At 46.8% G+C, this 25,243-nt stretch overlaps 1 protein-coding gene across 1 annotated transcript in view; it reads right to left on the bottom strand.

Annotated features, from left to right (window-relative positions):
- The window catches only part of LOC139239243 (regulator of microtubule dynamics protein 3-like), a 74,338-nt gene that overhangs the window by 37,514 nt on the left and 11,581 nt on the right, over positions 1-25,243 (bottom strand). Inside the window, exons 5-7 of the mRNA XM_070867938.1 lie at positions 8,447-8,549; positions 5,356-5,416; positions 4,195-4,270 (exon numbers count right to left, since the gene is read on the bottom strand). Coding sequence (XP_070724039.1) covers positions 4,195-4,270; positions 5,356-5,416; positions 8,447-8,549 — 240 coding nt within the window. The remainder of the gene's footprint in view (positions 1-4,194; positions 4,271-5,355; positions 5,417-8,446; positions 8,550-25,243) is intronic.

Here is a 25,243-nt window from a genome sequence, read left to right on the forward strand (position 1 = left end):
GTGGAGCTGAGTCCATGATCAGATCAGCCATGATCTTATTGAATGATGGAGCAGGCTCGAGAGGTTGTATGACCTACTCCTGTTCTTATTAGCTTGACTTCTATTATTGGCAAGGCGCGAGAGGGGATTGTTAGAAGTAATGTGTTGGAGATCCAGGATAGAGCGCGATCATTAGAAACTTGCAACGTGGCTGCTGGAAAAGAAAATCATGTCTCACCAATCTGGTTGAATTATTTGAGGAATTACAAGTTGGTGAACGAAGGTAGTACAGCTGATAACTGTATACTTGGATTTAGGTCTACAGGGCTGTAGTGATACCCATCCTCCTGTATGGCTCAGAGATGTGGGCCATATACAGTAGACACCTCAAATCGCTGGAGAAATATCACCAACGATGTCTCTGCAAGATCCTGCAAATCCCCTGGGAGGATAGATGCACCAATGTTAGTGTCCTCGATCAGGCCAACATCCCCAGCATCAAAGCACTGACCACACTCGACCAGCTCCGTTGGGCGGGCCACATTGTTCGCATGCCTGACACAAGACTCCCAAAGCAAGCGCTCTACTCGGAACTCCTACATGGCAAGTGAGCCCCAGGTGGGCAGAGGAAATGTCACAAGGACACCCTCAAAGCCTCCTTGATGAAGTGCAACATTCCCACCGACACCTGGAGTCCCTGGCCAAAGACCGCCCTAAGTGGAGGAAGAACATCTGGGAGGGCGCTGAGCACCTCGAGTCTCGGCGCCGAGAGCATGCAGAAAACAAGCGCAGGCAGCGGAAGGAGCGTGCGGCAAACCAGACTCCTCACCCACCCTTTCCTCCAATGACTATCTGCCCCACCTGTGACAGAGACTGTAATTCCCTTATTGGGTTGTACAGCCAACTGAGAACTCACTTTTAGAGGGGAAGCAAGTTTTCCTCGATTCTGAGGGACTGCCTATGATGATGACTTGGATTTTCAAATGGCTTTTGACAAACTTGTCACACAATAGGTGACATTATAAGTTAGAGCCCTGTGGGATCAGTAGGCATATCTTGGGTTGTAGAAAGAATTGGCTGTATTCTCGCAGGCAGTAGGTGTTATTGATGGTTAGTGGGGAACTGGTGGTAACCGACATGTGGTCTCCCTGTGTGTGCTTGTTCACCAAGAACTTTCCAGCTAATGTCATCCAGAAAATGACCAAACGCCCGATTGGGCCCATTCTCTTTGGAGTTTAGAAGAATGAGAGATGATCTCATTGAAACATATAAGATTCTGAAGGAGATTGACAGGGTAGATGCCGAGAGGTTCTTTCCCCTGGCTGAAGAGACTAGAACCAGGGGGCACAGTCTCAGGATAAGGGGTCGGCCATTTAAGACTGAAATGGGAAGGAATTTCTTCACTCAGAGGGTGGTGAATCTTTGGAATTCCCTTCCCCAAAGGGCTGTGAATACTGAATCTCTGAGTATATTAAAGAGCGGGATCAATAGATTTTTGAACTCTCGGGGAATCAAGGGATATGGAGATAGTGCAGGAAAGTGGAGTTGAGGTAGATCAGCCGTGATCTTACTGAATGGCGAAGCTGGCTCGAAGGACCGTATGCCCACTCCTGCAGCCTCCCGGTCTGAAAAGCATGAAAGCATCAAACATATCAACCAAAGGTGCCTTTCAGGACCAACCAACCAAGACAATTGGCCCAGCACTCTGCATTTATCAACTTAACGTTGAAGGCCTATCCAGAGCAATGTATGAAGTCTTGTCAAGGGAACTTAGAACACAAATGATCGACACTCTTGCCCTGCAACAAACTCACTCGCCTGAATCCAACCCATACAGGACGCAGATTCATGGATTCTACAGGTGCTGGTGCGGAGATGCTCACCCATAGCCAGCATATATCGATACCACTCAAAATATGGTGTGGCCACACATGCCCGGACCAACCTAATTACCGAAACAGGAGAAATGCCGCTGGCAGATAGCTCACCGTTTTCCATCGCACTCAGAGTGGGCAAGCTGACCGCCACAAGCCGCTGACAGACACAGGTTCAAGCATCGTCCTACCACCCAGTCACCTTCACTGGCAATTTCAACAGCCACCGCTACATGTGGGGATACCAAAAAGTAGACTGAGCGGGCGAACATCTAGAAGACTGGGCGCTGGCCTCCAATATCCAACGATGCCAAACAGCCAGACATCTTTTTTTCCTGCCTGCTGGCAGAAGGAATACTCACTGAACGTCTGTTTCCCAACCAGTGACAGCAAAGGACGAGTTCCTGGCTGTGGCTGATATCACAGTGCACAAAGGATGCTTCTCCTGGTTGCTTTGGTCTCCCACAACTCATTTTCATTGACTTCGGGGGTCGGAGAGGAGTTTCCAGAAAGTTCTCTGATTAATTAGCCCAGGGTGTTTTCCTCTGGTTTTCTGCCTCTATCAGGAGATGACATGGCTGCTGTTTGGGTGTGTTAGAAATGGGGTAATTTTCCAAATAGATATTGGCGGTGAGAAGCTTACCCGTAGCCAGCATATATCGGCAAGTTTCAAGTGTACCGGCCATGATTTTTCCATTGTTAACTTTAATAAAAAGACTTGCACCTATATAACACCTTTCACGATCTCCGGACGTCCTAAAGCACTTTACAGCCAATGAAGTACTTTTGAAGTGTAGTCACTGTAGGAATGGTGTCATTATTTCCATGAACGGTTGACTAGCCTGCTGAATCTCTCAACAATCACCTCCTAGGCTCCCTTGGGTGTGATACCAGAGAATGGCTGGAGTCCATGCAACCATATTCCATCAGAGTAAACACCTTCAGGACAGGAGGCGTAGTAAAAGACTTACATTTATATAGCGCCTTTCATGACCACCGGACGTCCCAAAGCGCTTTACAGCCAATGAAGTACTTTTGGTGTAGTCACTGTTGGAATGTGGGAATCGTGGCAAATAATTTGCGCACATCAAGATCCCACAAACAGCGATGTGATAATGACCAGATAAACTCTTTTTGTTATGTTGATTGAGGGATAAATATTGGTTGAGTCACTAGGGATAACTCCCCTGCTCTTCTTCGAAACAGTGCCATGGGATCTTTTACATCCACCTGAGGGGGCAGACGGGCCTCATTCAAAAGACGGCATCTCCGACAGTGCAGCGCTCTCTCAGATTGATGTGCTCAAGTTCCTGGAGTGAGATGTGTGTTAGGTATGAATAAAGAGTCTGACCAGATACTGTGAGCTCAAAGTAAAGTGTGACCGTAGTCTTTTATTACAGGTCTCCAGAGTACCTCTTCAGCCTGTGAGACCTCCTTAAGAACAGGTGCTCCCAAGGGATTGTGGGATCCCTTTGAGGCTCCAGGGGATGAGCCCTCTGGTGGTTAAACAAGGTATTTACAGGTTTACATATATAACAATTTGAACCCACAACCTTCTGACCCACTGAGCCACAAGAAAAGATAGGGATGGAGGAGAGAAATTCTGTTTGCTTAATCAGTACGTCCCTAACAGTGAGCTGTAAAACAGAAGTTTTATTGGAGTTTTCAGTGACTTTTCTTAGATTCCTTAACATGTCTGTTGTTAATAAATAACATTATAACTTGCATTGTAATTGTTTTTATCCTGCAGTAACATTATTACTTGGTTAGAGCTCCGTTACTGCCATACAAATGGCAACGAAAATGTTTAACGATTTGCAACAGCCCGAGTCTGGAATTTCCTGTGTGCTATTCTTAGTGCACTGGTTAATATGAACGTTTAGCCTCTGTGCTAAAAATGCAGGGAGGAAATTAAACTCTTGGAAGATAATTCCAAGTGCCAGTTGAAAGAAAAAAATGACTTGTATTTATTTAATGCCAGCAATATCTCAAACTGCTTCCTATACATTGAATTTGAAGTGACTTGACTTGTTAATGTGCAAACATGGCAGCCATTTTGTACATGACAAGATCCCACAAACCTCAACAAGGTGAATGATGAGCTCATCTTTTTTTGCTGGTGTTTGTTGAGGAAGGAGGCTTGACCAGAACACCATGTTCTTCATATAGTGCTGTGGGATCTTTAATGTCCACCTGACCATTAGAACAGGTTAGAGGTGTCTTGGTTTGATAAGTCACCTGAAGGGCAGCAGGTCCAATAATAGAGCGCTCCCTCAATACTGTGCTGAAGTGTCAGCCTAGGTTGTACATTCAAGACACTTCAATTAATAATTTTCCTGACCTTGAAGAGATCTTCATTTTCTTTACACCTATCGTCAGTGACATGGTCCTGCAGATAGCCACACACAACAGCAAGCCTTTGTCATGGGAGGAAAAAAATCATATCAAATATTAAAATACAAAATTGTTTAAACTGATAACTGAAGATGACAATTAATAATCTTGATGAAGCAGAAACATCATCACTTGCATGGAGGAAGATCTCTTCGGTTTGCTATTTACAGGGAAATCATAAATAGCCCAGATCTTGCAGGAGCAGGACATCGCATGGTGTGCGCTGTTAGTTAGACGTTTTCCCTCACCCATCAACTCAAATGTTATGCTCCGTGAGTTGCTGGACGTGCGAGCTGATAACCGGGCAAAGTGGACCCTAGTGAATGACAGGGTCAACGCTAATCCCTTAACCAATGAAATTTAAGGATTGAAAAAGAGGAACGACAGAGAAGAAAATAGAATGAATTTAAGTCAAATTATGTTCAGAAAGAGAAAGAGAGAGGGAAAGAATGATTGGATTGAGAAAGAAAAATGTAAGGTTTTTAAAAAATTTTTTTTTTTTAATTATCTAACAATTTTACTACCTGTAGGAATGAGACTCCATAGTTTAAAGTGTTTCCTTTCTGGGCCGGAGAGGTCGAGCGGCATTGCGGGAACAATAATCTCGCCATCAATTATGTACTTACACTGTTAAGTACCAGCCCTAACTTTCTATGGCGCGTTTAATTGGTGATCAAAGCACAAATGCAGCAACTTCGTGAAACTCATGGGGAGGTCGAGGGCGAGCTTCCGTTCTCGCGAGGTTAACGGAGGAGTCCAGCAACTTGAGGCGATTCGCAAATCACGGGGGATCGCCCCCTCACCACAAGTTGCTGGATAATTTACATACTAATAACGGTGAGCGCCGTTAAACATGCCGTTATTTTGGCAGCAAAACCTGAGCCAGTGTGTTTTATGAGTTTGCTACAACTAGCAAGCAAAGGGAGCTATTCCTTCCACAGTTTACTATCCATTTTCTAACCCAACCTCACTAGCATTGTTCTGTTATTTCACATATTGGAATAAAAATCCCAGCACGTACATTTTCATGAGACATCATCTTTGTAGTGGTTTTACTGACCTGCTAGACTAATAACATGGGACTGGAAAAGAAGGAAAAATTCCATACCATATTTGGCATTCTATACTGTCCCCATGGTCCTGCAGACTGGCAGTTGCTTCATCTCGTCCTGTAGCGAGTGAGGGAAAGTGGAATAAACTTAGTGTTACATTAGAAAATTATCAGATTGCTCAGTGCTAATCATCGGCATTCTGAGATCATAGCTGATCTGTGACCTAACTCCATATCCCTTAATACCTTTGGTTAACAAAAATCTATCACTCTCGGATTTAAAATTAATAATTGATCTAGAATCAATCGCCCTTTGCATGTACAAGTGTTTCCTAACTCCTGAAAGGCCTGGCGTTAATTTTTAAATGATGCCCCCTAGTCCTAGACTCCCCAACCAGCAGAAACAGTTTCTCCCAATCTACCCTATCAGTTCCCCTTCATATCTTTAAAAACTTCGATCAAATCACTCCTTAATCTTCTAAATTCCTAGTTTGTATAATCTCTCCTCGTAATTTAATTCTTGGGAGCGTATTCTGCTCCTTTGCGCTCCATTTTTCGCCCCGGAGCGGCGGCAATGGCAGCGGTGAGGTCTTCTGGGTGGCCGGTCAGCCTCCAGCACTCTGCGAGGGTTTTCGGGGCCGGTTTTGTGGCGACGCGGAGCTGAACCGCCCGGAAGATCTGTGACACCGGCGTGCTTTTTGACTCCCGCCCGACCCGTAGCGTGCACCACAGTGAACACCTGGGAAATTGGGTGGTCCAACCTATCCCGACTGCAGAGAGGTAAGTAATGCAGTCCTAAGGAGAGTGTGATTGTTTTTTCTTTACATTTTTTTTGTGATTTTGTGGGCTATGTATCGGGAAAGTTTTTGTGGGTTTTTTCTGAAGTTTTTTTTCTCCCCAAGCGTCTCTTGGAGCGCTCTTTAGCTCGGGATTTTTCCATGCTAGCACCCAAGAGAGGTGTTCAACGCCTCCCTTAGCGCTGCACCCCTTGACTCAGGCCCCAGCCGCGCAAACTGTCCCTGGGCGCAAGCTTTACCGCCCCGTCGCCATTACTGCCCCGAAATCATCAAAGCCAAAAATCCAGCCCTTTGGAGTCCAGGTTTCATTCTGGTAAACCTACACTGCACTCACTCCAAGGCCAATAGATCCTTCCTAGGGTGTGGTGCCCAGAACTGCTCAGTGCTCCAGGTGTGGTCTAACCAGGGCTTTGCTTAGATGCAGGTTAACTTCTACCCCCTTGTATTCTAGTCCTCTGAAAATATCCATGACATTTTAATGATCGAGGACCCCCAACATTTTAAAAAAGTGTTTTGGTACTCATTTAGAAAACAATCCTGATGGATTCCCCAGATTATGTTGTCCTTGTATTGTTAAATTCCTAAAATTGCAGTGTGAAATTATAATGCCATACTCGACTTAGAATGATTTTATGTAATGTTAGTACAGCAGCATTTAGCTTCTTCTGTAAGCTTACAAACTTAAATCTTGCAAACTGATTGAATGCAGTTTGAATCTAACTACAACAAACAATACAAAAATAAATACTGCGGATGCTGGAATCTGAAATAAAAACAGAAAATGCTGGAAATCTCAGCGGGCCAAGCAGCATCTGTGGAGAGAGAAACAGAGTTAGCGTTTCGGGTCTGTGACCCTTTGTCAGAACTGGCGAATGTTTGAAATGAACAGATTCTTAAGGAGCACTGAAAGGGGGAAGGGAGGAATCTAACTAGTTGCTCAACAGCAAAATAATATAGCACTTACCGGTTAGACATATCTCTAAATTTTCATATGGAAACTCAAAAGGACATTACAATGTGGACTCAATTGGTAAGGATGCTGCCAGGATCTGAACTGAGCAATGTATACCAAGAGGCTCCCTATCTGATTCTTGCTCTTGTCTATTGGCTACACTCAGTAAGGATAGAGGCCCTTGCTTGACAATTGGCTTCAGTGCCATGGATTACGGAGGGGGCGGTTATCAGGGCGGCTGCTTCTGATCACGATCCAATGATCCCTGTTGGGAGCAGAATCCTGCGTCATGGGAGGACAGGAATGGGATTGATTGTGATGCCCTGCATAGAGGAATAGCCAACTGATGGTCACTGTAAGACTTGCACTTGGGTGAGGTACACAAGACCAGCTGGTACCTGCAAAATTAAGGCCCAACATGCATCAACGCCTAAGGGAGAGGGGAAGGAGAGAGAAACCGGAGGTGGGGGGGGGGGCGGGTGGGAAGGAGAGAGAAGCTGGAGAGGGGGCGGGGGGGGTGGGGGGGAGGAGAGAGAGAGGGGAAGGAGAGAGAAACCAGAGTGGGGGAGGGAAGGAGATAGAAACTGGAGGGGGAGGGGAAGGAGAGAGAAACCGGAGGGGGAGGGAGGTGGTAGGGAAGGAGAGAGAAACCAGAGGGGGGAAGGAGAGAGAAAAGGGGGGGGGAGGGAGAAGGATACAGAAACTCGAGGAGGAGGAGGAGACAGAAACATCCCTGTTACCAGGGTATGAATAAAACAAGAAAAGAAAATCTAAACTATTCAGCTGATTTCCTTATCGTTATTTTCCAAGCTTTCAGAATCAGTCAGCGTGAACTTTCTCTCAGTGCTGTGAAATGGAACACATTTCCAGTTCTGGTACCTAGTGTTTGCACCAAATTCCCCTAGATCAAGGTTAACATGTGGGCTAAAGCTTCCTTAGCACTGCCCTGTCAATGTCATATTGGTGTCCTCTTCGGCAAAAATGGGCCATTTTGTTTTATTGAGAAACTTCAATAAAGTATTAAGGTCCACAGTGCAGGGAACTTCCAATGCTGAAAAAAGAAAATGAAGTAAATGAAAAAGTGGTGATTAAATGACATGAAATTTGGGTTTGGAGGGCCAATAGATATAGGAAGAAAGGGAAGGCTGAGGGAGCTTAGGAATGAGAGTTTCAAGATCTTGTGAAAGAATGAAAGTTGGGGACAGTGTGATAAGTCTTAATTTCAACACAGTGAAAGGACAGTTTCCCAAATCGGCCTTCCTTGTAACAACTTATCAATTAGTGGACTCGTGTTGACTAGGGAATGGATTAAGGCTGCCCAAACTAACCTTGCTAGGACCTCCATAGTCGACTGGGAGGACACTGGTGAATTTTGGAGATTCAGTAAGAAGTTTCTTACCAGCCAAAGCATAGCATTTCTGTGTTTCCTCATCTTCTGTTAGCTGAAACATGTCGCTGTAGGCACGAATCATCCGCCAGCAGAAGTCTTTTCTCTTACCATACTGCAAGTCATGAGAGAGTTAATAGAAGTGCCGTACTATGAGATAATCGCTCGGTGAGGTTTACTTTATATAGTAAAAAAGGTTGCAACATAAAGTAGGACTTGCATTCATATAGCACCTTTCACAACCTCAGGTCGTTCCTTCAAACTCTTTGCAACCAATAAGGTACTTTTTCAGGTATAGTCACTGTTGTAATGTAGGAAACATGGCAGCCAATGTGCACACAGCAAGTTCCCACAAACAGCAATGTGGGACAATGACTACACAATCTGTGTTATTTTAGTGATGTTAGTTGAGGTATAAATATTGTCCAGGACACTGGGAGAACTCTCCTGCTCTTACATAGGATATACGGCCCAACCAGTCCATGCCGGCGTTTATGCTCCACTCGAGCCTCCTCCTGTCTTTTCTCATCTAAATCTATCAGCATAACCCTCATTCCCTTCTCCCTCATATACTTGTCTAGCCTCCCCTTAAATGCATTGATACTATTTGCTTCAATCACTCCCGGTGGTAGTGAGTTCCACATTCTCACCACTCTCTGGGTAAAGAAGTTCCTTCTGAATTCCCTATTGGATTTCTTCCGACTACCTTGTATCTTCTTCGTGGGATCTTTTATGTCCACCTGAGAGAGCAGACAGGGCTTTGTTTAACGTCTCATCCGAAAGATGACACCTCTGACAGTTCAGCACTCCCTTGGAGTGTCAGCCTAGATTGTGTGTATTACATCAGCTAATGCATAATAATAATGCATAATTCTGGGCCGCACCACCTAATTGCTGTAAAGCGGCATATTTGAGTCAGCTAGAGAATAATCCTCGAGTACATCCTGAGTTCAATTAGAATGTAAATATTTCTCTGGATATTGGCAGCAGGTTGTAAAACTTTGGTCTTGTGACATCCGAGGTGTGAGATACTGGCCGAAAAATTTCTACAAAAATAATCAACTGTAGCTTAATTCTTAATTAGGCTGCAGCAATGATGTTGTGACCATTAGTCTCAGTGTGAAAAGCTACTCGTAGATCAACCACGTACAGTACACCGACAATTAGTATTTCTAGAAGCAGACACTTGGGCATAGAACAAGACTCCCAACCAAACTAAAATGGGACAGTGAGTGGAACGTAAAACCTCCCAGTCTGTGTAGGGCCTTAGCCATCTCGTTTCCCTCTTGACCTGCTCCTGCTAGGCACACTCAAATATCGCAAGACACACGATTATGGTCGAGAACATCTCCCCATGTAATCCTGAGGGTTGAAGCCGTCCTCGTGCACACACACAGTTCTCAAACTTCAGGCAACTAAGAATCCTGCACGGTCTCACAATCCTGCACGGTCTCACCCAAATACATTAGAGATAAAATTCATAAACAATATAGTCAGAGTAAATCACGAAGGGCCGAAGTGGCCTCTTTCCATGCTATAAATTTCTAGGATTTTTATGATATCAAATCTCCTCTTAACCTTCTCTGCTCTCAGGATAACAACCCCAGTTTGTCCAGATAATTGAAGTCCCTCATCCCTGGTACCATTCTTGTCAATCTCTTCTTCACCCTCTCCAAGGCCTTGACATCCTTCCCAAAGTGTGGTGCCTAGAACTGAACACAATACTCCAGCTGAGGCCTACGTAGTGTTTTATAAAGGTTGAGCATAACTTCGATGCTTTTGTACTCTATGCCCCTATTAATAAATAATTCCATGTGTTTTTAACAGCCTTCCCAATGTGTCGTGCCACCTTCAAAGATTTGTATACATACACCCAGGCCTCTGTTCCTGCACCTCAAATTTATCTTTTAATTTTTTGTCTTATAACACTGCTGTGAAGCGCCTTGGGATGTTTTACTATGTTAAAGGCACTACATAAATACAAGTTGTTGTTGTTATTGTTGCACCCCCTTTATAATTGGTGCATCGCCAACCTTATTTACCACACTACCTGCTGCCACAGGGAGTAGTTGAGGCAAATAGTATCGATGCATTTAAGAGGAAGCTAGATAAGCACACGAGGGAGAAAGGAATAGAGGGTTATGCTGATGGTTAGATAAGGAAGGATGGGAGTGGGCTTGAGTGGAGCATAACTTTCCCTGCCACTCAACTCCAACATCCTTCTCCCATGCTGTAATAGTTGCTTTCATCAATACTACCACCCCACTCCATTTTCCTACCCTATCTTTCCTGAATACCTTGTAGCCAGGAATATTGAGTTCCCAATCCTCCCCTTTGAACCAGGACTTGGTTAATCGCCACCATCATAGCCCCATGTGACGACTTGTGCATCGGCAACCTTATTTACCACACTACCTGCTGTTACAATTCGGCAAAAACATCGACAGCAAAAGCATATACTTTTGGACTTATACTTTTGGACTTTTAAGTTTTGGAACTTGGCTGTTACTGCAGAAGGGCAGACAGCCTGATGTGGGACAGGTCCAAGCATTTTGCAGGTATGAGAGTGGCAGGTTTCGGCTGCCATCTCTCTCTCTCTCTCTCTCTCTCTCTCTCCCCTCTTCTACATTTACTCACTTTGTTCAACGCACAAGGACTGAGCACTCCATCTGGGACGGAGAGAAGAAACACCATCTAGCGAGCAAAGAGAGCCTCGCTATTTCGACTGGGAAGCTGACCTTGAGACTGGACTTGAATACCACAGAGTGGCACAGAACCAGAAGATACGCCTCATCGGGAGAAGCAATGAATAAACCAGAGGGGTAATTGGTGAGCATTTAGCCCAGCCCACACATCTTTAAGACCACCTAATAGTGTGTAAAAAAAAGTAGAAAGAAATCGAAGTGTGACGTCACAGCCAAGAGGATAAATGATTGGTGAGTATTTTTTATTTGTTCTTATCAGTAAGAAACCTTTGGCATTGTTGCCAAATTAAGTTAATTTAGTGGTTAAGTCATGGCAGGAGAGCCCAGACCTGCATCATGCTCCTCCTGTGCTATGTGGGAAATCACGGATACTCCAGGTAAAGGTTACAAAGGCAGATAGGGAATGGGTGACCATCAGGCAGAGCAGGAGTAGGAAGGTAGTGCAGGAGTCCCCTACGGTCATCTCCCTCTAAAACAGATATACCGCTTTGGATACTGTTGGGGGAGATGGCTCATCAGGGGAAGGCAGCAGCAGCCAAGTTCATGGCACCATGGGTGGCTTTGCTACACAGGAGGGCAGGAAAAAGAGTGAGAGAGCTATAGTGGTAGGGGATTCTATTGTCAGAGGAATAGATAGGCGTTTCTGTGACCGCAATCAAGACTCCAGGATGGTATGTTGCCTCACTGGTGCAAGGGTCAAGGATGTCTCGGAGCGGCTGCAGGGCATTCTGTCGTGGTGCATATAGGTACCAACGATATCGGTTGAGGTTCTACAGGCAGAATTTAGGGAGCTAGGAGTTAAATTAAAACGTAGGACCTCAAAAGATAATAATCTCAGGATTGCTACTAGTGTCATGTGCTCGTCAGAGTAGAAATAGCAGGATAGTTAAGATGAATACGTGGCTTGAGGAATGGTGCAAGAGGGAGGGATTCAAATTTCTGGGACATTGGAACCGGTTCTGGGGGAGGTGGGACCAGAACAAAGCAGATGGTCTGCACCTGGGCAAGACCGGAACCAATGTCCTAGGCGGAGTGTTTGCCAGTGCTGTTGGGAGGGTTTAAACTAAATGGCAGGGGGATGGGAATCTATGCAGGGAGACAGAGGGAAATAAAGTGGGGGCAGAAGCCAAAGGTAGAAAGGAGATAAGTAAAAGTGGAGGGCAGAGAAATCAAAGAGGGCCACATTACAACATAATTCTAAAAGGACAAAGAGTGTTAAAAAAAACAAGCCTGAAGGCTCTGTGCCTCAATGCGAGGAGCATTCGTAATAAGGTGGATGAATTAACTGCGCAGATATGTAGTAATTAGGATGACAGAGACATGGCTTCAGGGTGACCAAGGCTGGGAACTCAACATCCAGCGGTATTCAATATTCAGGAAGGACAGACAGAAAGGAAAAGGAGGTGGGGTAGCATTGCTGGCTAAAGAGGAGATTAATGCAATAGTAAAGAAGGACATTAGCTTTGATGATGTGGAATCTATATGGGTAGAGCTGCGGAACACCAAAGGGCAGAAAATGCCAGTGGGAGTTGTGTACAGACCAAACAGTAGTAGTGAGGTTGGGGATGGCATCAAACAGGAAATTAGGGATGCATGCAATAAAGGTACAGCAGTTAGCATGGGTGACTTTAATCTACATATAGATTGGGCTAACCAAACTGGTAGCAATACGGTGGAGGAGGATTTCCTGGAGTGTATAAGGGATGGTTTTTCTAGACCAATATGTCGAGGAACCAACTAGAGAGCTAGCTATCCTAGATTGGGTGTTGTGTAATGAGAGAGGATTAATTAGCAATCGTGTTGTGCGAGGTCCCTTGGGGAAGAGTGACCATAATATGGTAGAATTCTTCATTAAGGTGGAGAGTGACATGGTTAATTCAGAGACTAGAGTCCTGAACTTAAAGAAAGGTAACTTCGATGGTATGAGATGTGAATTGGCTAGGATAGACTGGCGAATGATACTTAAAGGGTTGACGGTGGATAGGCAATGGCAGACATTTAAAGATCACATGGATGAACTACAACAATTGTACATCCCTGTCTAGCATAAAAATAAAACGGGGAAGGTGGCTCAACTGTGGCTAACAAGGGAAATTAGGGATAGTATTAAATCCAAGGAAGATATAAATTAGCCAGAAAAAGCAGCAAACCTAAGGATGGGGGGGGAATTCATAATTCAGCAGAGGAGGACAAAGGGTTTAATTAGGAGGGGGAAAATAGAGTAGGAGTGTAAGCTTGCAGGGAACATAAAAACTGACTGCAAAAGCTTCTAAAGATATGTGAAGAGAAAAAGATTAGTGAAGACAAATGTAGGTCCCTTGCAGTCAGAATCAGGTGAATTTATAATGCGGACCAAAGAAATGGCAGACCAATTGAACAAATACTTTGGTTCTGTCTTCACTAAGGAAGACACAAATAACCTTCCGGAAATACTAGGGGACCGAGGGTCGAGTGAGAAGGAGAAACTGAAGGAAATCCTTATTAGTCAGGAAATTGTGTTAGGGAAATTGATCTCCAGGGCCTGATAGTCTGCATCCCAGAGTACTTAAGGAAGTGGCCCTAGAAATAGTGGATGCATTGGTGGTCATTTTCCAACATTCTATAGATTCTGGATCAGTTCCTATTGATGGGAGGGTAGCTAATGTAACTCCACTTTTTTTAAAAAGGAGGGAGAGAGAAAACAGGGAATTATAGGCCGGTTATCCTGACATCGGTAGTGGAGAAAATGTTGGAATCAATTACCGTATATACTCGCGTATCCTACGATCTCACATATCATGCGACCCCTAAATTTTTGTCCCCAAAACATGATTTTATCATATATCTCATGTATCATGCGAGTCACTTTTTTGAGATACCAGATGACACTAGGCTAGGCTTTCAAACAAGTTTAACAAGTACCCAACACGTAACAAGCGGAACAAAGCAACAACATTAAAGCTGCAAAGCTGTTTGGTGTCGGAGAAAGCCGTGTCCGAAACTGGAGAAAACAAAAAGAAAAATTGAAGGAAACTCCTTCCTATAAATGCGCAAATCGCGGGTCACTATCTAAAATAAGACTTTATGCTTTACGAGAAGCAAGAAGTGTTAAGAAGAAAAACAAAAATTGCACAGAAACTCCCAAAAGAATTAGAAGAAAAAGTGACTAGTTTTCAAACATTTGTAATCAAACATCGCAAAGCTAACAGCTATAAGTTATCGTGCATTGGAAACATGGATGAGACACCCGTGAATTTTGATATGCCATCAAACTCAACCGTTAATAAAGTCGGCGAGAAAAGTATTTTTATCAAAACTACAGGGCATGAAAAGACACATTTTACGGTTGTTTGGAAAGCTGATATGGAAAGCGTAAACATTACGTGTGTATCAGCAAGTAAAACAGCAGTTTTATCAAAATCATCTTTACTTGATATACATATGTACTATTTGACTTACCGTAAATGGATACGGTCTGCTTAACAGCCTAACAGCCCAACCTTGGCCAGCACTTCACACCCGCAAATTTTGTATCTTGCGTATCATGCTACCCCCCAAATTTAGGTTACAATTTAGGTCTTCAAAAGTCGCATGATACGCGAGTATATACGGTATTAAAGATCTAATAGCAGCGCATTTGGAAAGCAGTGACAGGATCGGTCCAAGTCAGCATGGATTTATGAAAGGGAAATCATTCTCGACAAATCTTCTAGAATTTTTTGAGAATGTAACTAGTAGAGTGGACAAGGGAGAACCAGTGGATGTGGTGTATTTGGACTTTCCAAAAGGCTTTTCATAAGGTCCCACACAATTAGTGTGCAAAATTAAAGCACAGGGTATTAGAGATAATGTACTGACGTGGATAGAAAACTGGTTGGCAGACAGGAAGCAGAGATTCGGGATAAACAGGTCCTTTTCAGAATGGCAGGCAGTGACTAGTGGGGTGCCGCAGGGCTCAGTGCTGGGACCCCAGCTATTTACAATATATATTAATGATTTAGACGAAGGAATTGAATGTATTATCTCCAAGTTTGCAGATGACACTAAGCTGGGTGGCATTATGAGCTGTGAGAAGGATGCCAAGAGGCTGCAGGGTGACTTGGACAGGTTAGGTGAGTGAGCAAATGCAGTATAATGTAGATAAATGTGAGGTTATCCACTTTGGTGGCAAAAACAGGAATGCAGATTATCTGAATGGCGGCAGATTAGGAAAAGGGGAGGTGCAACAAGACCTGGGTGTCATGGTACATCAGTCATTGAAAGCTGGCATGCAGGTACAGCAGGCGGTGAAGAACCAAATGGCATGTTGGCCTTCACAGCGAGAGGAATGGAGCATAGCAGCAGGGAGGTCTTACTGCAATTGTACAGGGCCTTGAATATTGTATACAGTTTTGGTCTCTAATCTGAGGAAGGACATTCTTGCTAGGTTCCACCAGACTGATTCCTGGGATGGCAGGACTGACATGAAGAAAGACTGGATCGACTAGGTTTATATTCACTGGAATTTAGAAGAATGAGAGGGTATCTCATAGAAACATATAGAATTCTGACAGGATTGGATGGGTTAGATGCAGGAAGAATGTTCCCGATGTTGGGGAAGTCCAGATCCAGGGGTCACAGTCTAAGGATAAGGGGCAAGCCATTTAGGACCGAGATGAGGAGAAACTTCTTCACTCAGAATTGTGAACCTGCGGAATTCTCGACCATAGAAAGTTGTTGAGGCCAGTTTGTTAGATATATTCAAAAGGGATATATGGTTAAAGGGATCAAGGGCTATGGAGGGAAAGCAGGAATGGGGTACTGAAGTTGCATGATCAGCCACGATCATATTGAATGGTAGTGCAGGCTCGAAAAGCCGAATGGCCTACTCCTGCACCTATCTTCTATGTTTCTATGAAGGGGTGTCGTGTGTCCCAACCAAGCCTTAGGGGTCTAGTGGGGAGGTTTTTGCCCGGTCATAAGCGTACGCACAATTCTGTTGGACAGCGTTGGTGGTGCACTTTTGAATCTGAGCAGGGATGTTTTAGTCGTGGGTACTTCACGTTAGTGGCCTGTTCAGACGGGCTAGGGTTGTGTGTTCTACTGTGTGTTTGTTTGTTTTACACCACCAGTATGTGTTTTACTGGGTGCAGGTGTGTGTTTTAACTTAAATAAAAGCATTTTGACGGTTGAGACCGAAAGATCTGGCTTATGACTGTGTAATTCTGTTCATCACTATAATTCCGGTGTCTAGAACTGTTGTAAGGGGGGTGATTCGAAACCACCAAGGGCAAAACCACTTACAGAATCTGTCGACCTCGGCATGACATCTGTATTTGAGTGAACAGACAGTTATGGAAGATCTCAAGGTCAAGAGATCGGCAATGGGGGATAGGATTTCCTCGTAAATGTTCGGAAAAGGTAATGTAACAGCAGTGGGTGTTAGACCTGTTTCGCGCTGAGAGTCCTGAGGACAGAGCCACTGAGTGGATGAGGAGTAAAGAGCACAAAAAGGCAAAAGAAAAGGCCATTTGGCTCCTGTGTTTGAAGAAGCAAGTCCAGCTGCTCAGGGAGCAGGTTGGTAAGCTTAAGGCAGAGCTCCAAGAATCAGAGGAGCAGTCAGCAGCAAGGGCCACAGTGGGGACCAGATTAGTGGAGGAGTTATGCGAGGAGAGGCAGGAAAGGCATATTCAGGAGGAAACCTCCCGTAACACCAATTGGTCAATACTACCCCGGCCAAATACCAGTGTACGTGTGGGACAACCTCGCATCGTTCACCACATACAAGCACGACTATGGTAGGATGACGGGGATGGAAGTCAGAGTACAGGGGGACCCCATGTCATGGCCACAGGAGCAGTAGTTTCCCCAGAGAGACAAGAGGCCGACTTGGAGACGGCACTGGGATCCCTGGTAGCACAGGAAATGTTGAGCCCTATAGCTACGCACGTGAACTCGCCACTTCGGCCGGTTAAGAAACCGGACCAGTTGTGGAGAGCCACCGTGGACGATCGGGTGGTCAACAAAAACATCCCAGCCTGCGCGCCCACTGTCACGGCCATAGCTGATCTGATAGGGAGTATTCCAGCAAGCGCAACCACATTTGCGGTGCTGGACATTTCAAACATGTTTTGATCGATTCCCCTGAAACGGTAAAACCAGTATAAGTTTGCCTTCACTTTTAAGGGACAGCAGTATACATGGACATGCCTTCCCCAGGGATGTCATAACAGTCCCTCCATATTTTACCAGTGTATGGCAGATGCCTTAAAGGGTTTCAGCAGACCCCAGCAGTTGGTGCATTTTGTGGACGATTTGCTTTTGTTCTCCGATGAGGGGCAGAGCATGGTCCACTGCTGGCTGAGCTACTGAGAGAGACAGGGTTCAAGGGCAATCCTAAAAAAGCTCGGATCGGACAGAAGGATGTAAAATTCCTCGGGTTGACTGTGAGGGCTGGGGAAAGGGCTATAGACAAGGCCAAACGGAAGGTGGTACAGGAGTTACCAGCCCCCACAACCGTGATGAGGGTGAGATCCTTCCTGGGGCTCACGGGGTACTGCAGGGATTTTATTGAGGATTATGCCACAGCAGGCCCTCTGCTTCGGCTCCTCCGCAAGGGAGTGGGATGGGAGTGGGATGAGGACTGCATAGCAGTGTTGAATCACCTCAAGGGAGGCCTGCAGACGGCACCCGCACTCGGGGCGATTAATGGTGGGGAGGACTTCTTTTTGGAAGTAGCAGCTAGCGGGGACAGTTTGAGTGCGGTGCTGCTCCAGGAGCGGCATGGCAAACTGAGGCCCGTGGTGTGCTCGTCAAGAGTCCTCACAGATGCAGAATGGGGATATTCTAATTGCAAGAGGCATCTCCTAGCCACGCATTGGGCCATAAAGCGCTCACAGCTCTTTACGGAATCGTCCCTGATCATTCTATTAACCCACCATACCCCCACTCAGATTTTATTAGATGGGAGGATAAAGGACGGCACGGTGAGCAGTGCTCGCAATGCCTGCTGGACTTTATTGCTCTCACAAATGTATCTGCGAGTGCAAGGCATGAGTGAGCCCAAGTTGGCCGCCAACATGATCTACCCAGGGCTGGCCCACAAGCGTATGATGGAAGGGGTATGGGTCATGGACGCAAGATTCCTGGCCGGGTTACACCCAACGGGCCATGAGATCCACATGAACGGGTCTAGTTCGGTAGTGAACTGGGAGCGTCTCACCAGGTGCGGGATTTATGACCCTATGGCAAGGGCCATTAAACTCCCGAGCACCCTGAGCGCCCAGCACGCCGAACTGTCAGCAGTGGTGTACGTCGTTACCCACGCTGACGAGTTCCCAGCCCCATACACCACCTGCTCGGATTCCATGTTTACATGCAATTCGTGCACTGAATACTTGGCCATCTGGGCACGTAATGGTTTCACATCCACAGATGAGAAGCCCTTAGCAACAGCACCATTGCTGAGAAAGGTCTTAGAGGTCACGGGAACCCCGGGATGTCATTACATCCACAAAGTAAAGGCTCACTCTTAGGCAGAGCCCAGAGGGAAAGGCAACAAAAGGGCAGACAAGTTAGCAAAGGAGGGAGCCAGGGAAGGAGTTTTTTGGAATCCATACGGGTCCAGCCTAGTAGCATCGATCCGGGACAAAGGGGGGACACCAGGGAGTGCAGGGGTAGCATTGGCCCCGGACTCGAGGCAAGTCTAGGCACAAGTTGCTATCCTCAAGATCGTCCTGGAGCAGCTGGCTAAGGGCGAGAAGATAGAAGGTCCATTCGGGGTAGTGGGCATCACCATAAAGAAGGGGATGCTCTTCAAGGGGGAAATCGGTGGATAGTTCCCGAGGTGCACCAGAGGAAATTCCTCCAGTTGGCCGACAGGTGCCCGGGGCGGGACACCCAGGGCCGGAGACTACCTGGCAAAGTGTAGAACAGGCAGGGTGGTGGCCGCAACTGAGGGAGGATGTCCGCGATTTTTGTGCAGACTGTCTGGTGTCGTGTGCGCGGCAAACAACCCCGATCCGCAACGTAGCAAGGTTCCCATGGGATACACAAGAAGGGTAGAGGGACCATGGCAGTCAGTACAGGTCGATTACATCGGGCCATTGCCCACTGCAAAGTGGGTTACAAGTACTGTTTGGTCTTAGTAGACGTGTTCTCCAAGTGGGTGGAAGCCTTCCCTTGCCGATCAGCCACGGCGTTGCGACGGTAAGGATTTTGGTAAGGGAAGTGTTCTCCAGGGGACTGCCACAGATCGTGGAGTCCGACCAAGGGAGCCATTTCACGGGGCAAGTCATGCAGGCCACCTTGAAGGTTCTGGGGATAGAGGGTAAGTGGCATGTCGCCCACAAACCACAGTCATCGGGGATTGTGGAGCGACTTCATCGGACCATCAAAGAAAGGCTGCGGAAGGAAACAGGGTCGTCCCCGAAAAAGTGGGATGAGGTCCTGCCATTAGTTTTGATGGGGGTCCGAACCAGCCTCTCCAGGAGCACAGGGTCCCCGCATGAGCTCATGACAGGGAGGGTCATGCGCACGCCCACCCATGTTTTGGCACCGGCTCTCACCAAAGGTCAAGTGAGAGAAGTAAACCGGGATAAGTTTGTCAAGAATCTGTATGCGAGGTTGAAGCAGATTCATTGGCAGGCAGCCAGTAACATGGGGAAGCAGCAGAATAATCGGTTGCTGCTCGAACCCCGGAGAACGCACGAGTGGAAGGTAGGGGACCAGGTGATGTAGGGACGTTTGAGCCACTGTATATGGGACCTTACAGTATAGTGGATAAGGCAAGCCCCATGGTTTACACGGTTAAACTCCCAAGGTGCACAAAGTGGTACCACATGAACCAGTGTAAGTTGTTTAACCCGGGGGAAGGGGTAAGAAAAGAAACACCAAGGCGCTGTAAACAGCATGGTAGACGCGGGTCTTCCTCCCACAGTTTGGGACGGCGAGGACCCTGTGGTGGGAGCTGTAAGAAGGAGCAGCAGGATCCCACGGCCAAGGGTGCCGTGGACGCCTCCTTACACGCCGACCAGGAGTTAAAGGCCTAGGCAAGAGGCACCCGAGTGGGGCCACCCGGCGGCACGAGTGGTATTAAACATAGTTTTCTTTGAAAGTGTTTTGGTTAGTTTTTAATGAAGCCAGACCTGTGCAGGTAGACACTCTCACAGCAAGGCGCTTGTTAGTTTTGTCTTGCAGGAAGCCGAGGACAGAAAGGAGACAGCACTGAGACTGAGCCGATTTGGATGTTGGCCAGAATGGGGTACAGCAGGAGAGGAGACACCGAATTGTCCTTCCTCTACGGCTGAACTGCGGGGGGGGGGGGGGAAATGGATCCACCATGTCACAGGGGGGTAGGACACGGGACATGGACAGGATGGCAGCCTACTTCCATGAGGGAAGGTGGCCAGGGTGGCTGGGGTCGAATTCGACGAAATACTCCAGCCACGGCGGGTTCACACACAGGGAGGCTTCCATACCGTGTCCCAGACTGAAGGTCATGGCCACAGCGTGTATGCTTGAAATGCAAGGGACACATTCCCCTGGGACGGTGATGGTGCCTCAGGAAATTGAGTCAGGACACGGGGAACCAGACAGCGGACTGGGAGAGACTGGGGAACGATACGTACCGTCAGATTATGGGGAAGTGTGCTGGGACAAGTGGTGGAAGGAGAAACAGGGAATTTGTGTGTGTATGTGGGGGTCGGAACGGATCTGCCCAGCAGGTGTGTCGATTGTCTTTTCAAGGCAATGGCAGGACGCTGGGGCTGGGATCAGATGGGATCAGAGTATGGACTCCTGCGTGATCCCAGACCCTCCCAACACAATAAATTCCACGGAGCTTGTAGCACACAAGAGGAAGCCCCTGCCCACAGCCCCACTGGTAGAGGCGACAGAAGTTAGGTGTCCACCCACCACACCAGGCCCAGGGAATGGTTTAGTTTTAGTCCCAACCAGGAAGGTTCTATTCCAGGGGATGCATTACGCGGTCATTTTAAACCTAACCCAGGGTACATCTGCCCGAGTGGTGTCCAAATAAACTGAGCAGCTGTATGAGGCGCTCATTAAAGAAATGTTCTGCCAGTTCTTTGAACTCAGTTATGGGGATGTGAGTCGGGAAAAGTTGTATGACATGGGAGTGTACGATAACGTTAGTCCGGGGAGGCAGAGGCGATGGGTGCTCAATTATATCGCTACGGCATTTAGCGCAGCTACACCTCTTGTCAATAGTATGGACAACATGCAGCTGCAGATGCAGGTTAATGGTTTAAAGGACCAGCTGCGGAAGATCCTGGGGGAAGGGAACGCGGTGGTAGGGTCGGAGTTAGAGGAGGACCAGGTGATGACTATTCACTTAACGAGGTCATTGCGGAGCTGGTGGGAGGCCTTAATTAAAGGTTGAACCTGAATATATTTACAGAGAAAAACATTGTACAAATGTGTTCGTGTTGCATTTTAAGGGATGTATTTGCGGTGTTTAACAGTAAAGTATTTAGGGTTGGTTGGAGGACACGATGTGTTTTCACCAGCGGACGTTTGATATTCCAGAAGGATTCTTGAAATACCATAGGAGCGACTGTAAGAATTCGGCGAAAACATCGACAGCAAAAGCATAAACCTTTGGACTTATACTTTTGGACTTTAAGTTTTGGAACTTGGCTGTTACTGCAGAAGGGCAGACAGCCTAATGTGGGACAGGTCCAAACATGTCCTACAGGAATACACATCAGGTGGACAGGAATCAATGGCTGGAATGGTAGAAAGGTGGTTGATGGGGTTGGGGGGTGCCTTTGTCAATGTAATGAGTGAGAGATCAAGAAGATTGGTCAGTGCTCAAGACACATAGGAAGCTTTTCGACCACCCAGACTTGTTGGAGCCTTATCCAGGTACAGGACAGTTGACAAAGACACAGGCCGAAGAGGTGTCTCTTTTGCTTTTCAGTTGCACAGCCTCAGGCGAAGGACAGTTGAACTTTTGGCACGAAAAGAAGCATTTTGCAGGTAAAAGAGTGGCAGGTTTGCAGCCACCTCTCTCTCTCTCTCTCTCCTCTTCTATGCTTACTCGCTTCATTCAACGCACAAGGACTGAGCACTCCATCTGGGACGGAGAGAAGAAACATCATCAACGAGCAAAGAGAGCCTCGCTATTTCGACTGGGAAGCTGACCTTGAGACTTGACTTGAATACCACAGAGTGGCATAGAACCAGAAGATATGCCTCATCGGGAGAAGCAGCGAGTAAGCCAGAGGGGTAATTGGTGAGCATTTAGCCCAGCCCACACATCTTTAAGACCACGGCATAGTGTGAAGGGGTGTTGTGTGTCCCAATCAAGCCTTAGAGGTTTAGTGGAGAGGTTTTTGCACGGATCGTAAGCGTACACACAATTCTGTTGGACAGATTTGGTGGTGCACTTTTGAATCCGAGCAGGGGTGGTTTAGTCGTGGGTACTTCGCGTTAGGGGTCTATTCAGACGGGGCAGAGTTGTGTGTTGTACTGTGTGTTTGTTTTACACACCAGGGTATGTTTTATTGGGTACAGGTGTGTGCTTTAACTTGAATAAAAGCATTGTGACGGTTGATACCAAAAGATCTGGCTAGAACTGCATTTCTGTTCATGACTATAATTCCAGTGTCTAGAACTGATGTAAGGGAAGGCGGGGGTGTGGGATTCGAAACCACCAAGGGCAAAACCACTTAGTGCATTTGAGTACATGCATTCCAAACCCATCTTAGACTTCCTTGCATTTGCTCCCTGTATAATTCCTCACATTTCTGACCTATTCTTTACTAGTGCAAGTTGTCTCTCTCAGTCCTCTGTGCACCTTGTATCTCCTCTCTACTGCTGAATCTTGGGGTCCCTCCCAGTGCTAAATTAGCTTAAACCCTCCCCCACAGCACTAGTTAACCTTCCCGCGAGGCACAGGTCTGTTGAAGTGCAACTCATCTCCCTTGAACAGGTCCCTCCTGCCCCAGACTGGTCCCAATGCCCCAGGAATCCAGAGATTATTACCTTTGAGGTTCTGCTCAATAATTTCCTCCCGCACTCCTAAACTCTGACAGCAGGACCCTTTTCCTTCCTGTGTCATCGGTTCCCACGTGGACCACAACATCTGGCTGTTCTGCTTCCTCTCAAAATATTCTGCACTCTGTGATGTTCTTTATCCTGTCCCCAGGGATGTAACACATCATGTGGAACTCATGTCGGCAGTTGCAGAAATGTTTATTTATTCCCGACTATCGAATCCCCCATGACTGCATTTCAACACTTTGCCCATGTGCAATCATTTGCTCCACGGCTGTGTTCTAGACTGCACTCCTCCGAGGTGTCAACATCCTCGCTGGTATTAAGCGCTGATAACCGGTTTGAGAGTGCTACACTGCCGGAAGATCCCTGCACTGCCGGAGGGCCACCTAATTACTCTCCTCCTGAACCCTGTGTAGCTCCGGGGTGACTACATCCTGGAATGTGCACGCCAGGAAATTCTCAGCCTCCCGTCTGCCCTGCAGTGACTCCAGCTGCTCCTCAAGCTCAGAAACCCTGAACCCGAGTTCAAGCTACTGAAGGCACTTTCTGCACACGTGGTTATCCAGGACACATGAAGCGTCCTAAAGTTCCCACATGGCACATTGTCTAATCCAGCTGAGCCAACAGGAGAAGCCCTGGTTGAGTTTCATTCAGTTTGAAACTTGTAAGGGATCGGAGTAAAGTAAGCAAAGATTAAATTAAAACGTTGTATAGAGGATAGATACTGCTAAGATAAAATTTCTTAAAAATTTGCCAGTCCAATGCTGTTTTTAGATTGGGGTTAGTGGGATATCAGCAATGCTGGCTCTTAACACAGAGGTTCACATAATCAGTGGTAATCACAAAGTCATCTTCATTCTCTGCCCCACTCCCACTCTGATCTCCTGTACTGTTCCAATGAAACTCAATGTAAGCTCGAGGAACAGCATCTCATCTTTCGATTAGGCACTTTACAGCTTTCCAGACACAAAATGGAGTTCAACAAATTCAGATCCTAACCTCTGCCCCCATTTTTCCAGACAGCAGTTGATGTCATCATCATCATAGGCAGTCCCTCGGAATCAAGGAAGATTTGCTTCCACTCTTAACATGAGTTCTTAGGTGGCTGAACAGTCCAATACGAGAACCACAGTCCGTCACAGGTGGGACAGATAGTTGTTGAAGGAAAGGGTGGGTGGGACTGGTTTGCCGCACACTCTTTCCGCTGCCTGAGCTTGATTTCTGCATGCTCTCGGCAATGAGACTCGAGGTGCTCAGCGCCCTCCCGGGTGCACTTCCTCCACTTAGGGCGGTCTTTGGCCGGGGACTCCCAGGTGTCAGTGGGGATGTTGCACTTTTTCAGGGAGGCTTTGAGGGTGTAAGATCTTGCGGAAACAAGGTTGGCGGTATTTCTCCAGTGACTTGTGGTGTCTACTGTACGTGGTCCATGTCTCTGAGCCATACAGGAGGGTGGATATTACTACAGCCCTGTAGACCACGAGCTTGGTGGCAGTTTTGAGGGTCTGGTCTTCAAACACTCTTTTCCTCAGGCGGCCGAAGGCTGCACTGGCGCACTGGAGGCGGTGCTGAATCTCATCGTCAATGTCTGCTCTTGTTGATAAGGGGCTCCCAAGGTATGGGAAGTGGTCCACATTGTCCAGGGCCGCGCCGTGGATCTTGATGACTGGAGGGGCAGTGCTGTGCAGTGAGGACAGGCTGTCGAGGACCTTTGTCTTACGGATGTTTAGCGTAAGGCCTATGCTTTCGTACGCCTCAGTAAATACGTTGACTATGTCTTGGAGTTCAGCCTCTATATGTGCGCAGGTAGTGTCCGCGTACTGTAGCTCAACGACAGAGGTTGGAGTGGTCTTGGACCTGGCCTGGAGACGGCAAAGGTTGAACAGATTTCCACTGGTTCTGTAGTTTGGTTCCACTCCAGCGGGGAGCTTGTTGACTGCGAGGTGGAGCATGGCAGAAAGGAAGATTGAGAAGAGGGTTGGGGCGATGACGCAGCCCTGTTTGACCCCGGTCCGGACGTAAATTGGGTCTGTGATGGATCCGTTGGTAAGGATCACAGCCTGCATGTCGTCGTGGAGCAGGCGGAGGATGGTGACAAACTTTTGGGGTCATCCGAAACAGAGGA

Source organism: Pristiophorus japonicus, chromosome 26 (assembly GCF_044704955.1).
Source record: "Pristiophorus japonicus isolate sPriJap1 chromosome 26, sPriJap1.hap1, whole genome shotgun sequence".
NCBI lineage: Eukaryota > Metazoa > Chordata > Chondrichthyes > Pristiophoridae > Pristiophorus > Pristiophorus japonicus.